Raw genomic sequence first — 15,473 nt, 5'->3', positions numbered from 1 at the left:
GAGGCTGACCCGCCCCAGATGTCGTCGAGTGCCCCAGTCCCATCCAACCGGTCAGGCATTCACATCTTCCAAGGGTGTGAAACCGGAGAACTCGGCTGGTCGGCGGAGGACCTCGATCCGCCTTCTGGGTCCCTGCTCAGCTCACCCAACCTGTGTGGGCCGTCGCCGGTGTATTCCATCTTCGGGCCAGCGTCGCCCGAAGGGCCTCTCGACTCGACGAGTCAGTCGGTGCTGCCTCCCGGCTCGGTTGGTGTCTCCGCGTCGGCCGCTCCCGGTTCTGGCGGCCCAGTGAGCTCGACTACAGCGGCAAGCGCGGCTGCGACAGCAAGTCCAGTGATGGCGGCGAGCTCGGCGAAGGTGGTGAACTCGGCGGTGGCTGCCAGCTCGGCTGCTCCTGCTAGCTCGGCTACCATAGCGAGCTCGGCGAGTGGTTCCATGAATTTATTGGCCGCGGCTGCTTCGCTTGCGGGCTCGACTACTTCGTCAGCACACGGTGATGTTCAGCTTTGATGTGCCAGCTCGGCTCCTTGTGATTTCCTTTCTCCATAACTTCCATTTCGTAATTCATGCAATACATGTAGTTTGACGCAGTAACCTTCTTCAACTCGTCTCGGCCTGCTGGTCTTCGCCGAGTCGGTGGATCATCATTTTTCCGGTGCAATAGCTTTTAAGCCTCATCTGCAACTTGCACCATTTGCAGACGGTTTTCGCGTTTCTTTTGCTGCAGATAGTCAAAGAGAAGTCCTCCGCACGAGAGGTTTGACAGTGGTTCCCACGTTGGCTCATCGTAGCCGACCCACTTCACTCTGAACATCCTCTGCGTCCTGGCCGTGCTTGTAGACAGCGGTAACTCGTCTTCTAAAATGGCCTCGACTTCGTACTTGTCAGCGTCCTCGTCCGGTTCCCAGCTGTCTTCCGGGAGCAATTCCTCATCGAAGTCGAGTCGGTCCGACTCGGCGAGCTCGGCTACCAGCCGAGTTGACGGTCTCTCGCCGGGTCCAGTAACGGCTTTCAGCCTGGAGACGTGGACGACAGGGTGGAACCGGTATCCGCTCTTGTCAGGAAGTGCTAGCTCGTAAGCGAACTCTTCAACCTTCTTCTTTACTCTGAACGGCCCATGCCATCGGTGGGCGAGCTTCTTGGTCAGACCCGGCTTGACTCTTTCCATGAACAACCACACTTGGTCACCTTCCTTGAACAACGACTTCTTGGGTTCAGCGAGCTCGACGGACTCGGCGGACTCGGCGGATTCAATGCCTCCGTCTATTCTTGTCCGCCCGGCTGAGTTGTCTTCTCCGCCGAGTTGTTCTGACTCGGTTTCTGGATCGCACCGCTGGGTTTCACCTCGAACACTAGCAGGGACAGCTCTCCTTTCGACTCGGCTGAGTGCTTCGTTGTGTTCCCTCGCTCGCCGGGCTTTCTCCCTTAGTTGGAACTCGGCGGCCAGTCGTAATGCTACTTCTCTCTGTCGGTTGGCTTCTCGGCGCCACTCCACAGCACCCGCCGAGTCCGCCGAGTTGCCTCCACCCTGGCGGACGGACTCCGTCATAGCCTTGAGTGTAGACCTAGCGTCCCAGCCGTGTACCAAGTAGAACGGTGTTTCCCGCCGAGTCGAATCTCTTGAGTTGTTGATAGCATGGACCAGCTTCTCGGCTACGTCGTCCCAGTCGGCTTGGAGTGGATCTTCCACGTAGACGCGGACCGTCTGTATCATGGTCTTCACTGACCGCTCTTGCTGGCCGTTCGCCTGTGGCCTGTAACTCAGCGTTGCTCTTGATCTCGACTGCATCATATCTGAGAACTTCTGGAAGACTTCACTCATGAACCTTGGGTCTCGGTCGTGTCGAATCAGTGACGGGGCTCCGAACCTCCGGAACACGCACTCCTCAAACGCCTTGGCGACCTCAAGTGCCCCTGTCTCGCTCATAGCCTTCGCGATCACGAATCCAGTGAAATGGTCTTGGAATAGCAGTAAAGCCGTGTTTCCCCGCCGAGTCTTTGGCAGTGGGATCACGAAATCCATGGACACGATGTGGAACGGTCTATCTGAGACCACGTTGCCCGGCGAGTATCCTTTCAAGTGGGGCTTGCTCTTGCTGGTGCTACAGTCTTCACAGGCTTGGACATGCTTGACCACATCAGCATATAACCCGATCCAGTAATAATCCACCCGCACTCTATGGTAAGTCCTGACGATTCCTTGATGCCCTCCTTCGACGGAGTTGTGGCAATTTTGCAAGATCTCGTCAATCATGGTCGTCGGAAACACCAACCTTAGCGACAAGCCCCGTTCGCCGAGTTCGTTCGGTCTTCTTGCCTTGTCTTGTCGATACAGAAGGCTGTCTTCACTGAGTACGAACTCTTCGGCGACCTTTCCGGCATTGTGAGCTCGGCGGAGTGTTAACTGGGCGTAGTCGCCCCGCAGATAAGCCTTGAGGTCCGACCACCGCAGTTCTTCATCTTGCGCTTTGGCGATTCTTTGGCGGCGTTCTGCTTGTACGAGCACTGGGTCGATATCCATAGCGTTTGGTTCCCGGGCTTCGCCGAGTTCCGCAGGGAGCTCGGCTGGGCTTACCGGAGTTCCTCGTCTTCCTCCGAACTCGGCTTCGCCTTCCACCGCCCGTCTCTCGTTTGGAGGCCTGCTGTTTTGCTCGAATTCGTCTGGTGGACCCCTTTCTTGTTCCACTGGTGCCGGGCCGTCCTCGAATCGGACTCGGCGAGCTTGGCTCCGCGTCACCGCTGCGACTTTGGGTTCTAACTCGGCTTCCTCCGTCGAGTCTTCAGCTCGATACAGCATCTCTTGGATTCGATTCAACGTTTTCAACTGGGCCTTCCGCTCGGCGTTCAACACCACCTTCCCAGCTTTGGCTTCTAACGCTTCTGTCGCGAGGGAGTCGGCCGCCGAGTTGTAGAGGCGCACTACGTGGAGATATCGGACTGAATCCAGCTGTTCGACTAGCTTCTTGTGACGTGCCAACTCGACTTGGAGTGCTTCCTTCTTACACGCGATCACCCCCATGGATTGCTGGATTGCAAGCCGAGAGTCGCCTACGATTATCAGATCAGTGACCCCGCGTTCTAAAGCGGCGGTCACCCCATTGTTCATGCCAGTGTACTCGGCTATATTCACCGTGGTCGACTGGAGGTGCGCACTCGCAGCGATCTCAATGTGCCATTCAGGCAACCGCCACAAGATCCACGAGCAGCTGCCGTAGCCACCGTTTTTTTCGGTCTTCGCCGAGCCGTCAAATGACAGTACGTGCCCCTTGAAGGCTACTGGTACACGCGCATAGAGGAGTTCTGGGTCCATCCGGACGGTCGCCGAGCTCTTAGACGGTGGGGCTACATGTGCAAGTAGTTCGTCGAGTCCTACTGCCGGGGTTATCGACGCCTGCAGCAGCTGAACGAAAGCTACGTCTTGTTCTCGGACTCGCTTGACCTTGAGGTGATACGGCGACAGGAGCACCGCAAAGCTGACCGCTCGGCCATAGAGAGATTTCGAGTTAAAAACCCATTCGAGCGTCGAGAACCGCGTGTAAACATTAATCGTCTTCCCAGCGAGGAGTGTATGGCACACTTTGATGAGCTGGAGGAGGGCTAGTACTTCCTTCTCGGCGGGGTGATAGCCGAGTTCGTTATCTTTGAGCACTCGGCCACAGAACCGGACTGGGTGGAGTTTACCATCGTGCATCTGCATCAATGTGCTACTCAGTGCCCAGTCGTTCGCGAATAGCATAACGTGGACGTCTTCCGCCGAGTCGAAATGCCGCAGTATTGGGGCGTCTGCTACCTTCTTCCTCAACTCGGCGAACGCTGTCTTGGCTGCGGATAGGTCACCCCTGGCTCGAAGTCGGTGTCCTTAAGTTGGTACAGTACGGCCCCATACACTGCCAAGTTCTGGATGAACCGGGCGTAATAGTTCAACGCTCCCAGGAACGCCTGCATTCCTTTCTTCGTCTTTGGGAACGGGAGCTCGGCGATGGCCAACACCTTCTTCGGATCGGCTTGAATCCCTTCCGAGGTCACCCCATGGGACAGGAAATCGACTCTGGGCTGGACGAAAATACTCTTCGGGAAACTCACACTGATTCGACACTCGGCGAACCGGGTCAACAGCCTGTCCAAAGTGTTCAGGCAGTCGTCGAAACATCTTCCACCAAAACAAATGTCGTCCACAAACGACCTGCGCTCAAACACGGGGACCACCTGCGACTCATCCGGTTCTCCAGTCGAGAACATATCTGCATCCCGGTTGTTGATAAAGTCTTCAAGCGGATCGGACTCAACCTGGGCTCGGCGATCTGCTTCGAACTTCGACATCGGACTCGACTCGGGTCCGAACTCGACTAAGTGGGTCTTCCGCTGAGCTTCCGACTCGGCTTCAGCTCGGCGGATGCGCTCGGCGAAGGCGGACCATCCACCCTTAGGCTGCACGTACCCCCACAGTGCGTTGTCGATCAATCGTTGATATATCATGGGTGCGTTCTTAAGGCCAAATGGCATTCGTAACCACTCAAAATGACCCAGTGCGCAGACGAACGCCGAGATCCACCGAGCGCGCCGAGTCATCATCACCGCCCAGAAGCCACTCGCTGCGTCGAGCGAGCAGAACCACAGGTAACTCTCAAGCTCGGTGAGCAAATCATCCACCAGTGGCATGGCGTATTCCATAAGTAGCGTGACGGCGTTGACCATCTTATAGTCGATGCACAGGCGTATGTCGACCCCATTCTTCTTCAGGACGATCACTATTGGGGAGGCCCACGGGCTGTTGGAGAACGCTATGAGCCGTGACTTCAACAGCGCCTTGAGCAGCTCATATAACTTGCCCAGATGTTTCAACGGAACTCGGCGGGCGCGTTGCCGGATGGGCTCATGCCCTGGACGTCGATGTCGCACACCACTCCATACGCCGGTGGGGGCAACGCGTTCCCACTAGAAATCATAATGTGTTCGTGTGCCTTCAATACGTCCACCAACCGCTTGGACTGCTCCGCCGAGTGGGCCTCGCACGTCACGTTACTTGCTGAGTAGTCGAGCTGCGTCGGGACGACCTCTGCCAGATCGGGCAGGAAGGCCAACTCGTGAGCGTAGTCCTCTAACGCCAGATCTACTGCGGAATGCTCGAACTCGGCGGACTGTTGGTCTTCTATGGTTTCCCGCTCTTCGCCGAGTCGTGCAGCGAGGAGGTAGCGTAGCCGGAGGTTCTCTTCCGGGTCCTCATCCAGGAATTCATCACTGACATCGACTTCTTCGCTGTTGGAGCGTCCGGGGGGCGGGCCAGGTCCGGTCTCCCCGGGATCAACTCGACTGACTTCGAAAGATGTGTCGATTGTTGTCCTTGCACCCTTGACTCAGCTGAGTTGCTCGGCGAGGAGGGGCCGCTCTGACCGGTTGGGCACGTGGCCATATCCTGGTCGTGTGTCAAGGTGAGGCGGTTGTTTCCGTCTACAACGTCGCTCTCATCGCCTCCCGACTCGGCGGAGTCATCCTGTGGGCTCCATTCGCTGTTAGCCGAGTTGATAACGTGGCCGTCGTTCGCGTCTGATAGATTGGACGGGTTAGTCCGTCCAGCGAACTCGGCTAGCTCTTCTCCTCGCCGGGCCAGCAGTTCCCATTGCTGGGCGCACGTGAGTCCCGGTGTGCTTCCTGCTTCGGGGGGTCGAGCGACCACCGCCTCAGGTTCCATGTACGGTCTACGTTCCACAGCTGGCGGCTGTCGTGCCAGCCACCCTTCATACAGCTGCTGTTCTTTGTTCAATAGCACTTTGTCGATAGCTGCTTCATAGGCCAGGACCTGCCAGTCCCTGTACTTCGCTGAGCTCAGCCGGACATATCCCTCAGGAGGAAGTACCCCATGCGGGGCCCACGCAACCACCGAGAAGTGGGCTGGGCACCAGACAGCCACCGCCCTCACATTTGTGAGTACTACGCGCACGGCTTTGCCACTCCGGTTGACGATCACGGTGGGAACCCAGTCTCGTGCGCGCCGTATCCACAAGTCGTGCGTCGAGCCGTCGGGTTGTTGCTTACGCAATTTGAACTCGGCGGGGAGCCTACTCGGCAAGCTCATAGGCTCCGCAGGCCCGTCTGTGATGTACAGGCTGTCCCGTGGCATTTCCGCTGCATTCTTCGATCGAAGCAGCGGAACGATCACCTCGTCGGGCAGTTTGGCGGTCGAGTTAAACAAGTCGAGTCGGATCCCCGCAGGGATCATGAAATCCGTACCTAGGATTAAGTCGACTCCTGCATGGTGGTTCATAATCCACACATCGAACTCGTAAGCTACTTCCCAGCCGAGTGTCACTTTCACAGTCGCCTTGGTTTGGGTTGGGATTTTGTATTCCCCAATGCCTTGTACATCGATCTGCATGTCGTGGCTCACGACTCGCTGCTTCAATCGCAGCTTCTTGGCGAATGCTTCCGTGATGGTTGTCACATTCGCCCCCGTATCCAGTAGGATCTTCGTCCGCTGGTCGTTCACCGCTCCCATCACAAGCGCTCTCATCCGAACTCGGCGGTCGAACTTCTGGGACGACCACCACCCCAATTTTTCTCCAGGGAGCAACTTCATCACCTTCGGGGTCGTCACCGACTCTCTCGTCCGCCGAGTCACCACTGCACTATTCGCTATCGCTCGACGTTCTTCATCCGATCCGTCGAGCTCACTGCCATTACCGTCGTTTTCACTTGCACCATCACTGTCCTCACTCCGATCCTCGGGCCATTTTGCTTCGCCGACGAAAGCAAACACAAAGTTCGCTTCTACTGCCGACTCGGCGGACTGTGGCAGCCCGGTAGTGTCCAACCCAGTCAGTGTTGGCGGGCCGCCGAGTTTAAAGCACTCGGCGTATAGAGGTCTTGTAGATCATCTGGCACCTTGGACTTGTCAACATTTGCCTTGACAAACGAGGCCAGCTTCTCATAGCGTTGGAAAAGTTCACATTGCCCTGCATCATGAACTTGCTTGCAGAACTTGCATCGCCGACGGCAGAAGTGGACGGAGTGGTTGGCTCCACCACAGGCGGCACAGGGACCGTACGGTGGGCGTTCACGGGAGTCACGACGTCCATCATAGTCTCGGCGCTCGGCGGGCCGCCCTGTTCGCCCAGTTGCCCCGGCCGGAACTCGGCGAACATCACTCCTTGGTGTCTTCGCCGAGTTGTTGCGATCGCCAGACCAACGATCGCGATCGCTCACGTTCCCAGCGTCTAGGAAATCTTCTTCCGAGTCGTCCGCCGAGTCCGAACAGCTATGATAGCTGTCATCACTGCGGTCGCTCTCGGAATCGTACCGAGCCATGCATCGCCGGTCCGCCACCTCGTACGGATCATCCTCCAGCACTGCAGCTGCTGCAAGTCGGCGGTCCCGGCCTTCATCTCGGCGCAGTCGCCGGTCGTCTCGGCGATAATCTCGTCGATCATCTCGGCGATCTCCACGTCGGTCGTCTCGGCGATCTCCACGTCGATCATCTCGGCGTTCGTCTCGTCGGTCGTCTCGGCGGAGGTCACTCCGCCGAGTCGACTCAGACCGTTTCCCATCTCGACTGTACGCTCCTACGAGCCGGTCCCGCTGCTTCTTCCGCTTTTCCCCCAGGATCTTCTGGTTGATAATCTTCTCCACTTTCTTGATGTCGTCGAGTTGCTGCGGATAGAGAAGGTCCATGATGTCGTCGTCTCCACAATTCAGCAAGAAGTGCTCGACGTGATCAGCGGCGTCCGGCCCCTTAGACTCATACTGGATCTTGGCCGACTTCGCGTATCCGTTCAAGCGTATCAGGAAGTCGCACACAGGTTCGTTCTCTTTGCGTCGAGCTGAGTAGTAGCGCGTACGCGCTGACTGGTCGAACTGCGAACAGTAGTAGTCCAGGAATGCCTCGCTGAGAAGGCTCCACTTCCGCTGAGTCTTCTTCGGCAGCTGGCGGTACCATCCTTTAGCTGCGCGCCCTAAACTCAGCGAGAACGGCTCGCACCAAGCATCTTGGGCCATCCTCGTACCTTTCATCTCGTAGATAAATCGCTTCAACCACTGGAGCGAGTCTTCAGAACGGTAACGCTTTCCCTCGAACTCGGCGATCTTGTCCAGCGAAGCGTGGGTACGTACTTCCAAGTACTGGGCTCTGTCGCTGTCGGTGTCGTCGAAGCTCAGTCGCTTGATTACCGCCTTCGTCGAGTCTTCCGCCAAGTCTTGATAGTCCCTTTCTTCGTCGTCGTCGTCTCCGCCGAGTTCTGCTTCGTCCGCCGCGTCGTAGAACTCGGCGTACCGACCCCCACTCGACCTCTCTCTCACAGGAGTCTTCATGTGGGAGTCTTCAAAGTACGGGGTCCCTTCCGTCGCCCGGAACACCTCACGCCGGCCTTTCTTCGTCTCCGGCGTCTTCGGCAACGGAATCCTGCTGGGGTCTTCGCCGAGTTGCTGGGGCTCGGCGGTTCGTTTTGCGATCGATTGCCGAGGTCCCGCCGGTTGTTCGAGTCCGAACGCCCATCTCAATCGCCGTTTCCACCGCATCAACTCCAGCGAGGCTCGCCTTGGGGTCCATCCGTCCAGCATCAAGCTGCTGGGCCGACTCGTGCACCGATACCCCATTGCTTTCAGAAGCAACATGGTATCCTCCGCCAACTGGTTGACATCGGTGCTATTCACTGGCTGGGCCAGCTCCGGCCCCAGCATAGGCCACTTCGCTTGGGCCATCGCCACCGGCCCAAACATCACCATCCAATCACTCTGCGTCTTCATCTCTTCGCCGAGTCGAGCCAAAACCTTGTTCGCACTCGGCGTATCCGCATTCTTCGTCGCTCGCGGTATTAGGGGCGGACGGTCCCCTGGAGCAACGTCGTCATCATCATCGTCCGCATCATCGCCGAGCTCGGCGGTTAAGTTTCGCTGAACTGGGCGCGGATTTCCCACGCGCCCAACTTGTAGCGACAACTCCTCGACTTCGTCGAGTAGTTCCGCCGTCGACTTCACCGCGTCATACTCGGCCTTCATCTCCAACTCTTCCTCATCATCACTTCCATGGCCTCGGGCTTCCTCATCGTCGAACGAGACGGAGCGCGTCACTTCCGCCGTCGCGTCCATAACCATCGCCGCCGTCGAGTCCGTCGAGTTGGTTAGCTCCGCCGAGTTCGCTCTGGCCGTCGCCAGGCTCGGCGTTACAAATCCCTTGACCATCTTCTCTCTCCTTGCTCTTCTCAAACCTTGGTTAGCTGGTACCTACGAAACACAAGCACACCCCTGTTCCCGGGTCGCGGCACCAGTTGTGGTGTTGCAGAACACACAAATATCGTCAGATGTGGATCTCCAGCACAAACCACAACAATCGCCGAGTTAGGTCGGCGCTTGTTGGCCTGCGCAGGGGTTGTCCCCTCGCGGTTCGGCCCAACCGGGACAGCGGGTGTCTCGCCTCTCGCGGACACCTGCCAACCAAGGTCCACTCTTCCGGAGATCCGCCGAGCTAGCGGACTCCGTTCACAAACTCCTGTGCCCTCCACCAAAGGATGGACGGCGGCGCGCTAGCGCTTTTACAGGCCGCCGGGGCAGAAGCAACCCGACTTGAAGAGTAACGGCACCCGGGCTGTCCGGCGTACCGGCTCGCTGAGCTAGCGAGACTTTTCCTTCGCACTTGGCGAGCACCCAACGCCCAATCCCGGGCCGACCTAATCTCTTGGCGCTGCCAGTCGAGTACCCTACAAGCTATGCCTCTCGGGTACCGACGGCAGGCATAATCCGACCCCGTGCAGGGACTTACCGGAAAGTGTGCACGTGTTGTGGGCCTAGAAAATTCTGCTCTGTTTGTTCTTAAGTCTCCTGGGCGCCCTGAAAGGGCGCCTCCACTATTCCTAAGGTCCTATACAAATATCAAGTGAAATGGAGTGGTTTCGGATCTCGGCCGACCCTTCACCCTCTCAGCGACGCTTCGAACTCGGCGGAGCCGGATAAGTTGTCCGGATAACCCGGCGAGCTCGACGGGGAGGTCTCGCCGACTCGGCTGAGTGCTGCTGAGCTCGCCGGGCTCACGCTTGGTCCTCTTGTGCGCCTTCTGGCCGTGCACCGTGTCGTTTGGGCGGCCGGCGGCTCTGTTTAGCCGAGCTCAAGGCCTGTAAACTACCTTGAACTCGGCTGAGCGTCTCCTAGCGTCCCCGTACTCGGCCCGCTGTACTTGTGTCTTCTCCTTGCGTAGCGCCACCCGTCCTTGGTCTCCGGTGCTCTTGATTCTCACTCAGTCGGCCGCGGTGCGCTCGTGGAGCCTGCGAGCTCGGCGAGCTCGGCGGACTGGCACAGTGTACCATCCAGCCGAGTAGTACCGTCAGCGCCGCTTTCCTGGCCGTCTTGGTACTGCGAGCTCGGCGGACTGGCACAGTGTACCATCCAGCCGAGTAGTACCGTCAGCGCCGCTTTCCTGGCCGTCTTGGTACTGCGAGCTCGGCGGACTGGCACAGTGTACCATCCAGCCGAGTAGTACCGTCGGTGCTGCTTTCCTGGCCGTCTCGGTACTGCGAGCTCGGCGAACTCGGCGGACTGGCACCATCCAGCCGAGTAGTACCGTCGGCGCCGTTTTCCTGGCCGTCCTGGTACCCTTTTCTGCCTTAACTTCGAGTGCTCCACGAAATCTGGTGTTCCCTACACCACATTGACGTGCATTGCCTGAGTGGAAATAGCTGAGCTGGTGACAACGGCATCTCTTGGTGCCTTTCGTTGTGGTTTCTGCATGTCTAGTTTTTTTCTCCTTTGCCCAAAAGAGTCTTCACTATTGCTCCTTTTCTTTTGCGACTCTCTTGTTTTAGAGGAACCAGCCAATCGCAACGTCCTGGCATGATCCGTAATAGAACTAGTTTCAGGTGGAACTACTGCGTCCACACACACCGGGCTTGACGGACAGGAATCGCTTTCCCTTCCAAGAAATGTTTCCTCTCGATGACATACAGGCTTATCACCACGAAGGTACTCGCGGAGACACCGAGGAAACCGGAAAGTTAGTTTCTTCTGGAAATGACCATTTCTCAAGTAGAAATAGATCTGGTAGAGTGCCTTGTCGAGGTCAGGGTCTTGAGAACGAGGATTAAGACGACGCATAGCCTCGCGATCTTCAACGAGCCTTTCGCCAAAGCGGTCGCGATCGCACACCTCGCTGCGGCACCACTTGCAGTAGTCCATACTTCTTTTCTCTTCTGCTGTTTCTGTTCTGCGAGAGGGCGGCCAGGAGTAAAGTGGAAAACAGGATAGGTTGTGATGTGATTGGTTAAAAATTAATAGATCTCTTGGAAATTCCTGGGGGGACAAGGGTTGACGACGTCGCGCAGAGTGGTACTCTCTACGCTCCAAGCCTACCGCTCCGTTAAGAGGGTTAAGAACGGACCTTAGGGTATGCAAAATAAGGACTTAGTATGTACAGACTGGGGCAACGCCCGATATATAACAACTCTCAAGTGGTATGAGCCAATTAGAGGGCATAAATTGCCATTGATGGTACAAAATACTTGATTTAGTTAATTATGTTACTGATCTGTGTCCAGTCCACTTATAATCCGGTGTGGCGCCATCAAGATTTGATGGTGTCGGCGTCCAGCGCATTCCAGGCGCTGCTGCACCACGTGACTGCGTCCGATGTCTCGATTACAAAGGGGTCCAGCTCGCAGCACAGTCTCCAGACTGCCTCGGCGTACAGCACCATCTCGACGAGGCAGGAGTCCAGGGCCACCATAGACGCCCGCGGCACCTTCTTGCGGCAGCGAAAGTCGACCGCAATGCACTTGACCGAGCTCTCGTTGTCCAGGATCCTCTTGACGGACGATTCGCCCGGCGCCTTGTCCAGCGCAAACTTCTCCCGAGCTCATTCTCCTAGCGTCGCGAGGCTCCACGTTGGCTCGCGGGTGCGCATTGCACAGAGGTCGAGCTGTTGCTGCTTGGTGAGGCGCATTCTCCGTGCTTGCCGCTCCATCGTGTTCGTGTCAAATTCGAATTTCCCGCTCAGATTCAAAACCCTGCTCGGCCAGCAGGCCCAGCTGGCCAACAGCGATGGCCAATGTCAGTGCTTTAAGCTCTTACCTCTAGAATTGCTTAATATTATGTTTTTAAGGTTATAGGATGACACCCGTTCCTTATTGGCGCCCCATTCTGTATTTGATTTCAATCTCAATAACGAAGCAGTATGAGAGCAGGGATCGGACGGTGCTGTCCACACCGTGAACCGCGTGCGTGCAGTGAAGTCCGCGTGTAATTTTTCAACGCTGCGACCAAGTCGCTTATCTGGACCATACCATAATCGCCACGACCCATAAACATCAAGCACGTCCACGACAGAACCGTAAAAACACACGAACATGCTGTAGGATCACCCAACAAATGCTACAAATCCTTTTGACTTGGCTGAACTAAAGTGACTGGGAGGGATGACGTGCTTCATAAGCGGACCAGTCGGTGCCCCCGCTGTTCGCTTTGCTCGCGATTTATAGATTGCACGTTCGGCCCAGTACAGTGCGCGGCTCGCTGGAATGCTCGGCGCTGGCCCCGCCTCCGCAAATACCGCGCGGGTTTGCTGCGGCTACGCGACCTCGCAACCGCTCGCCTTAGTTGGTCGGAGGCGCTAACACGCCTCGTCGATATAGTGATGTCGCCCACCCCCTGTGTGATTTCACAGGAACTACCGCGCTGACCATCAACAACGCCAAGTTAGCCAGCACAGCTGGTAAGTATTACGGCATGTCAACTGAGGTAAGCAAGCACTCAGTCACTGAGTGCCGCGTAGTGCTTGGTTATCTCACTCTTTATTTCTGGGAGATAGACTCACAACAAAAAGTTCCAGCTCAATGGCAAGTCAATTCGAGTTCCTCCCCAGCATCTTTAATCGCTTCCAGCGCACCCAGGCGAGACTGAGCGACGGTGTTATCGGTCACGTTCTCCCTCGTCGGCCAGCAGAAAACCGCTACTTGGGAAACCTTCCCAACCAACATATCCTATGTGACGGAGGTGGACCGCTAGGGACGTTGTCCCAGAGCGTCACCGAAGCAGCGAGAACTGCATATGTACCTGTGCGCAATGTCATTCCACCACGCGGACGTTCGACGGTACCTGTAGTCTCAGCAGCCACCAAAGCGGCGCTATGGGAGCTAACATCCAAGGATGGAGTAAGTCGTCGAAACTACCAACACATCAAGGACGAGAACATGCGCGTCGAGATAAGGAATGTCATCCGACGTCAACAGTGCCGCGCTAACCAGGCGCGCTACCGCAACAGACAGCGCATTCATCAAAGCCAGCTCCAGCAACAGGTGCAGCACTTGCAAGAAGAGCTGCAGGGTCTTCGGCTCAAGCAGCAGCGACTGCGCTTCAGTGAGAAGATCAACCGCAGTGCGTGGGCTATCGCGAGTGAAGTCTTCCGCCTGCTCGAGTGCAGCTTCCGGTCGCCGTGGCACATGACGAGTGCCGACGAGATGATGAAGGACGCCGAGACACGGCAGAGCCTGAGTGTGCTGCAGAAGTCGTTCACGCTCGACGTGGCCATGGGCAGCTTGAGCGGCATGGACGCGCTGCTGGATCAACTTCGCCGATACTCGCTGTACTTCGGCGAGCCGCATATTCAGTTGAAGCGCGTGGAATCTATGGTTCCCGGTGTGCTGACGGCCTCAGCTCGACTGAGTGTGACGGTGTCGGAGTTCACACTTCGCCGTGTCTTCCCGCATCTGGAGAAGCCTACTACCTGTAATGGTCATGACCGTGACGCGTACCGAGCGGTGCGTGAGAAGCTGCTTGGTCAGCGGTTGGACTGCAGCTGCGAGCTGGTCTTCCTGGTGGACGAAGAGACTGGTCGTGTGGAGCGCCTGGAGACGAGCGTTAACTTGGTGGAGTCATTGTTTGACGTGATGAAAAGCGTGGAAGGTGTGGTGGATGTGATGGAGCAGGCGCTCCTAACCTCGGAGTGTTTAGTCGGTAACCTGGTCGATGCGAACGCTGAGGCAAAGTAGACAGTAAACAGCTTGCTGCATTCTACATATGTATGGTTCTTGCATTTTGATTAATAGGGGGTTTCCTATAGACATAAACACCTAAACTGATTTTCAGCCAATCAGATCGCTTTGACGTTTTGCCGTCATGTCAGGATTTCTTGACACCCAAATCGAGTCCAAACGACCTAAGAGCCTATTGGCCTGGTATCTGGCTGGCCATTTCAACGCGTCCCCTCTGCTTTCTTCCGCCGGAAGCGCGCGCGCGAAGGCGTCAACCGCAGCTCCAGCGCTAGCGTTCATGGCTCCCAAGACCAAGGGACGAAGACGCCCAGTGCGCTGGGAGAAGGACGGCGAGGAACTGGCTGCCGCTTGTTCATGTAACGGCATCTGTAGATCATCCAGTAGGCGTCAATGCACTCCATCAACATGGGCTGGCGACGACACTTCATCATCATCATCATCATCGAATAGATCAAATAAAAAACAAACAATGCTTTCACTAGGAGCTGCTGCTCGAATCCTGCGCTTCAGACTGCGTGATGCGCGTTGCCGGCGTGACACTTGGGGCATTATAGCAATGCCGCGCCGGTGTAGCACCAGATCTCCGTCCGCCCGCTGCTCTTGACCTTAGCCTCGGTGCTGGCGCTGGGCTTGATGTCGGTGCTGGTACTCGACTCGCTGCAATTCACGCATTAGAAAAGATCAATGCGTTCACGCAACTTTTAAAATAGTTAATCAGATAGGCTGAAAATTCTCCTGTCTTCAGGCCAACATGTTTGGCAAAATCCAACTTTGAATCCACAATAATAGGCATTAAAACAGACAGCTCATAGACAGCTTAAATCATATTCAACAGGGTATCTGAGATACCATTGAACACGACGCCACGTGTACGCAATACCATGTGGGCAATCCTTCATCCAGCTACTGCACAATGCCACCGCCGGCTGCACAGGCCGACAAGGTCTGCGTCCAGCCCCGAGGGACAAAGGTACAATTGTAGAAGACGCAATTCCGATGGTCGCCTCATGTCGGGTTAAGCAATCGGTTACGGTTCGAATCCTGCTTGCGTCATCAAGCGGTTTGCGCTGCGATTCGCTGAAACATGTTTCCTTCTCTGCCATTTCATTCGCTGAAAATATAGCGAATGAAACCGTCCAGTTACCATGACGTGTGCGAATGAAATGGCTTCACCTTGCCTTGTCACGCGTGTCGCAGTTAAACCCGCTGCGATTGGGCAATACGGTGCAACCTGCACTCTGCACACGAAAGGCAACTTCTCATCTTGCAGCGCCGCTCTCGGCTCCAGCCTCCCCCAGCACCTGTGCAGTCAATTCCAGCCCCGTCATCCGCCTCCACTCTGCGATCTTCTCACTCTACGTCATTTACCCCGTCAATTCCCCTCTGCGGCAGGGAGAAACCTATGCCTTATCTCGGGTATTCTGCGAGTGCGCACTCATCCCCGTACACAGCCGGTCCACCCATACAAACACCAAGTGTTCGGCGTCTGCGGTCGGACTGACGGACGCA

General features: G+C 56.5%; 2 protein-coding genes across 2 annotated transcripts; one reads left to right on the top strand and one right to left on the bottom strand.

Moving 5' to 3' along the window:
- Positions 1 to 11,539: 11,539 nt before the first annotated feature.
- IUM83_14845 (uncharacterized protein) lies at positions 11,540 to 11,812 on the bottom strand (the record flags this gene model as incomplete). Its single annotated transcript, XM_067939619.1, has 1 exon — positions 11,540 to 11,812. The coding sequence occupies one exon, from the start codon at positions 11,810 to 11,812 to the stop codon at positions 11,540 to 11,542; it is 273 nt and encodes a 90-aa protein (XP_067787903.1).
- Positions 11,813 to 13,163: 1,351 nt separating this feature from the next.
- Positions 13,164 to 13,961, top strand: IUM83_14844 (Bzip transcription factor; the record flags this gene model as incomplete). Its single annotated transcript, XM_067939618.1, has 1 exon — positions 13,164 to 13,961. One exon carries the CDS (start codon positions 13,164 to 13,166, stop codon positions 13,959 to 13,961), a length of 798 nt encoding a protein of 265 aa, XP_067787988.1.
- Between the last annotated feature and the right edge of the window lie 1,512 nt (positions 13,962 to 15,473).

This window comes from Phytophthora cinnamomi (genome assembly GCF_018691715.1).
Source record: "Phytophthora cinnamomi strain GKB4 chromosome Unknown Contig56, whole genome shotgun sequence".
Lineage (NCBI taxonomy): Eukaryota > Oomycota > Peronosporomycetes > Peronosporales > Peronosporaceae > Phytophthora > Phytophthora cinnamomi.
The sequence above is the reverse complement of the archived record's forward strand: the minus strand, read 5'-3'. Positions and strand labels throughout refer to the sequence as shown.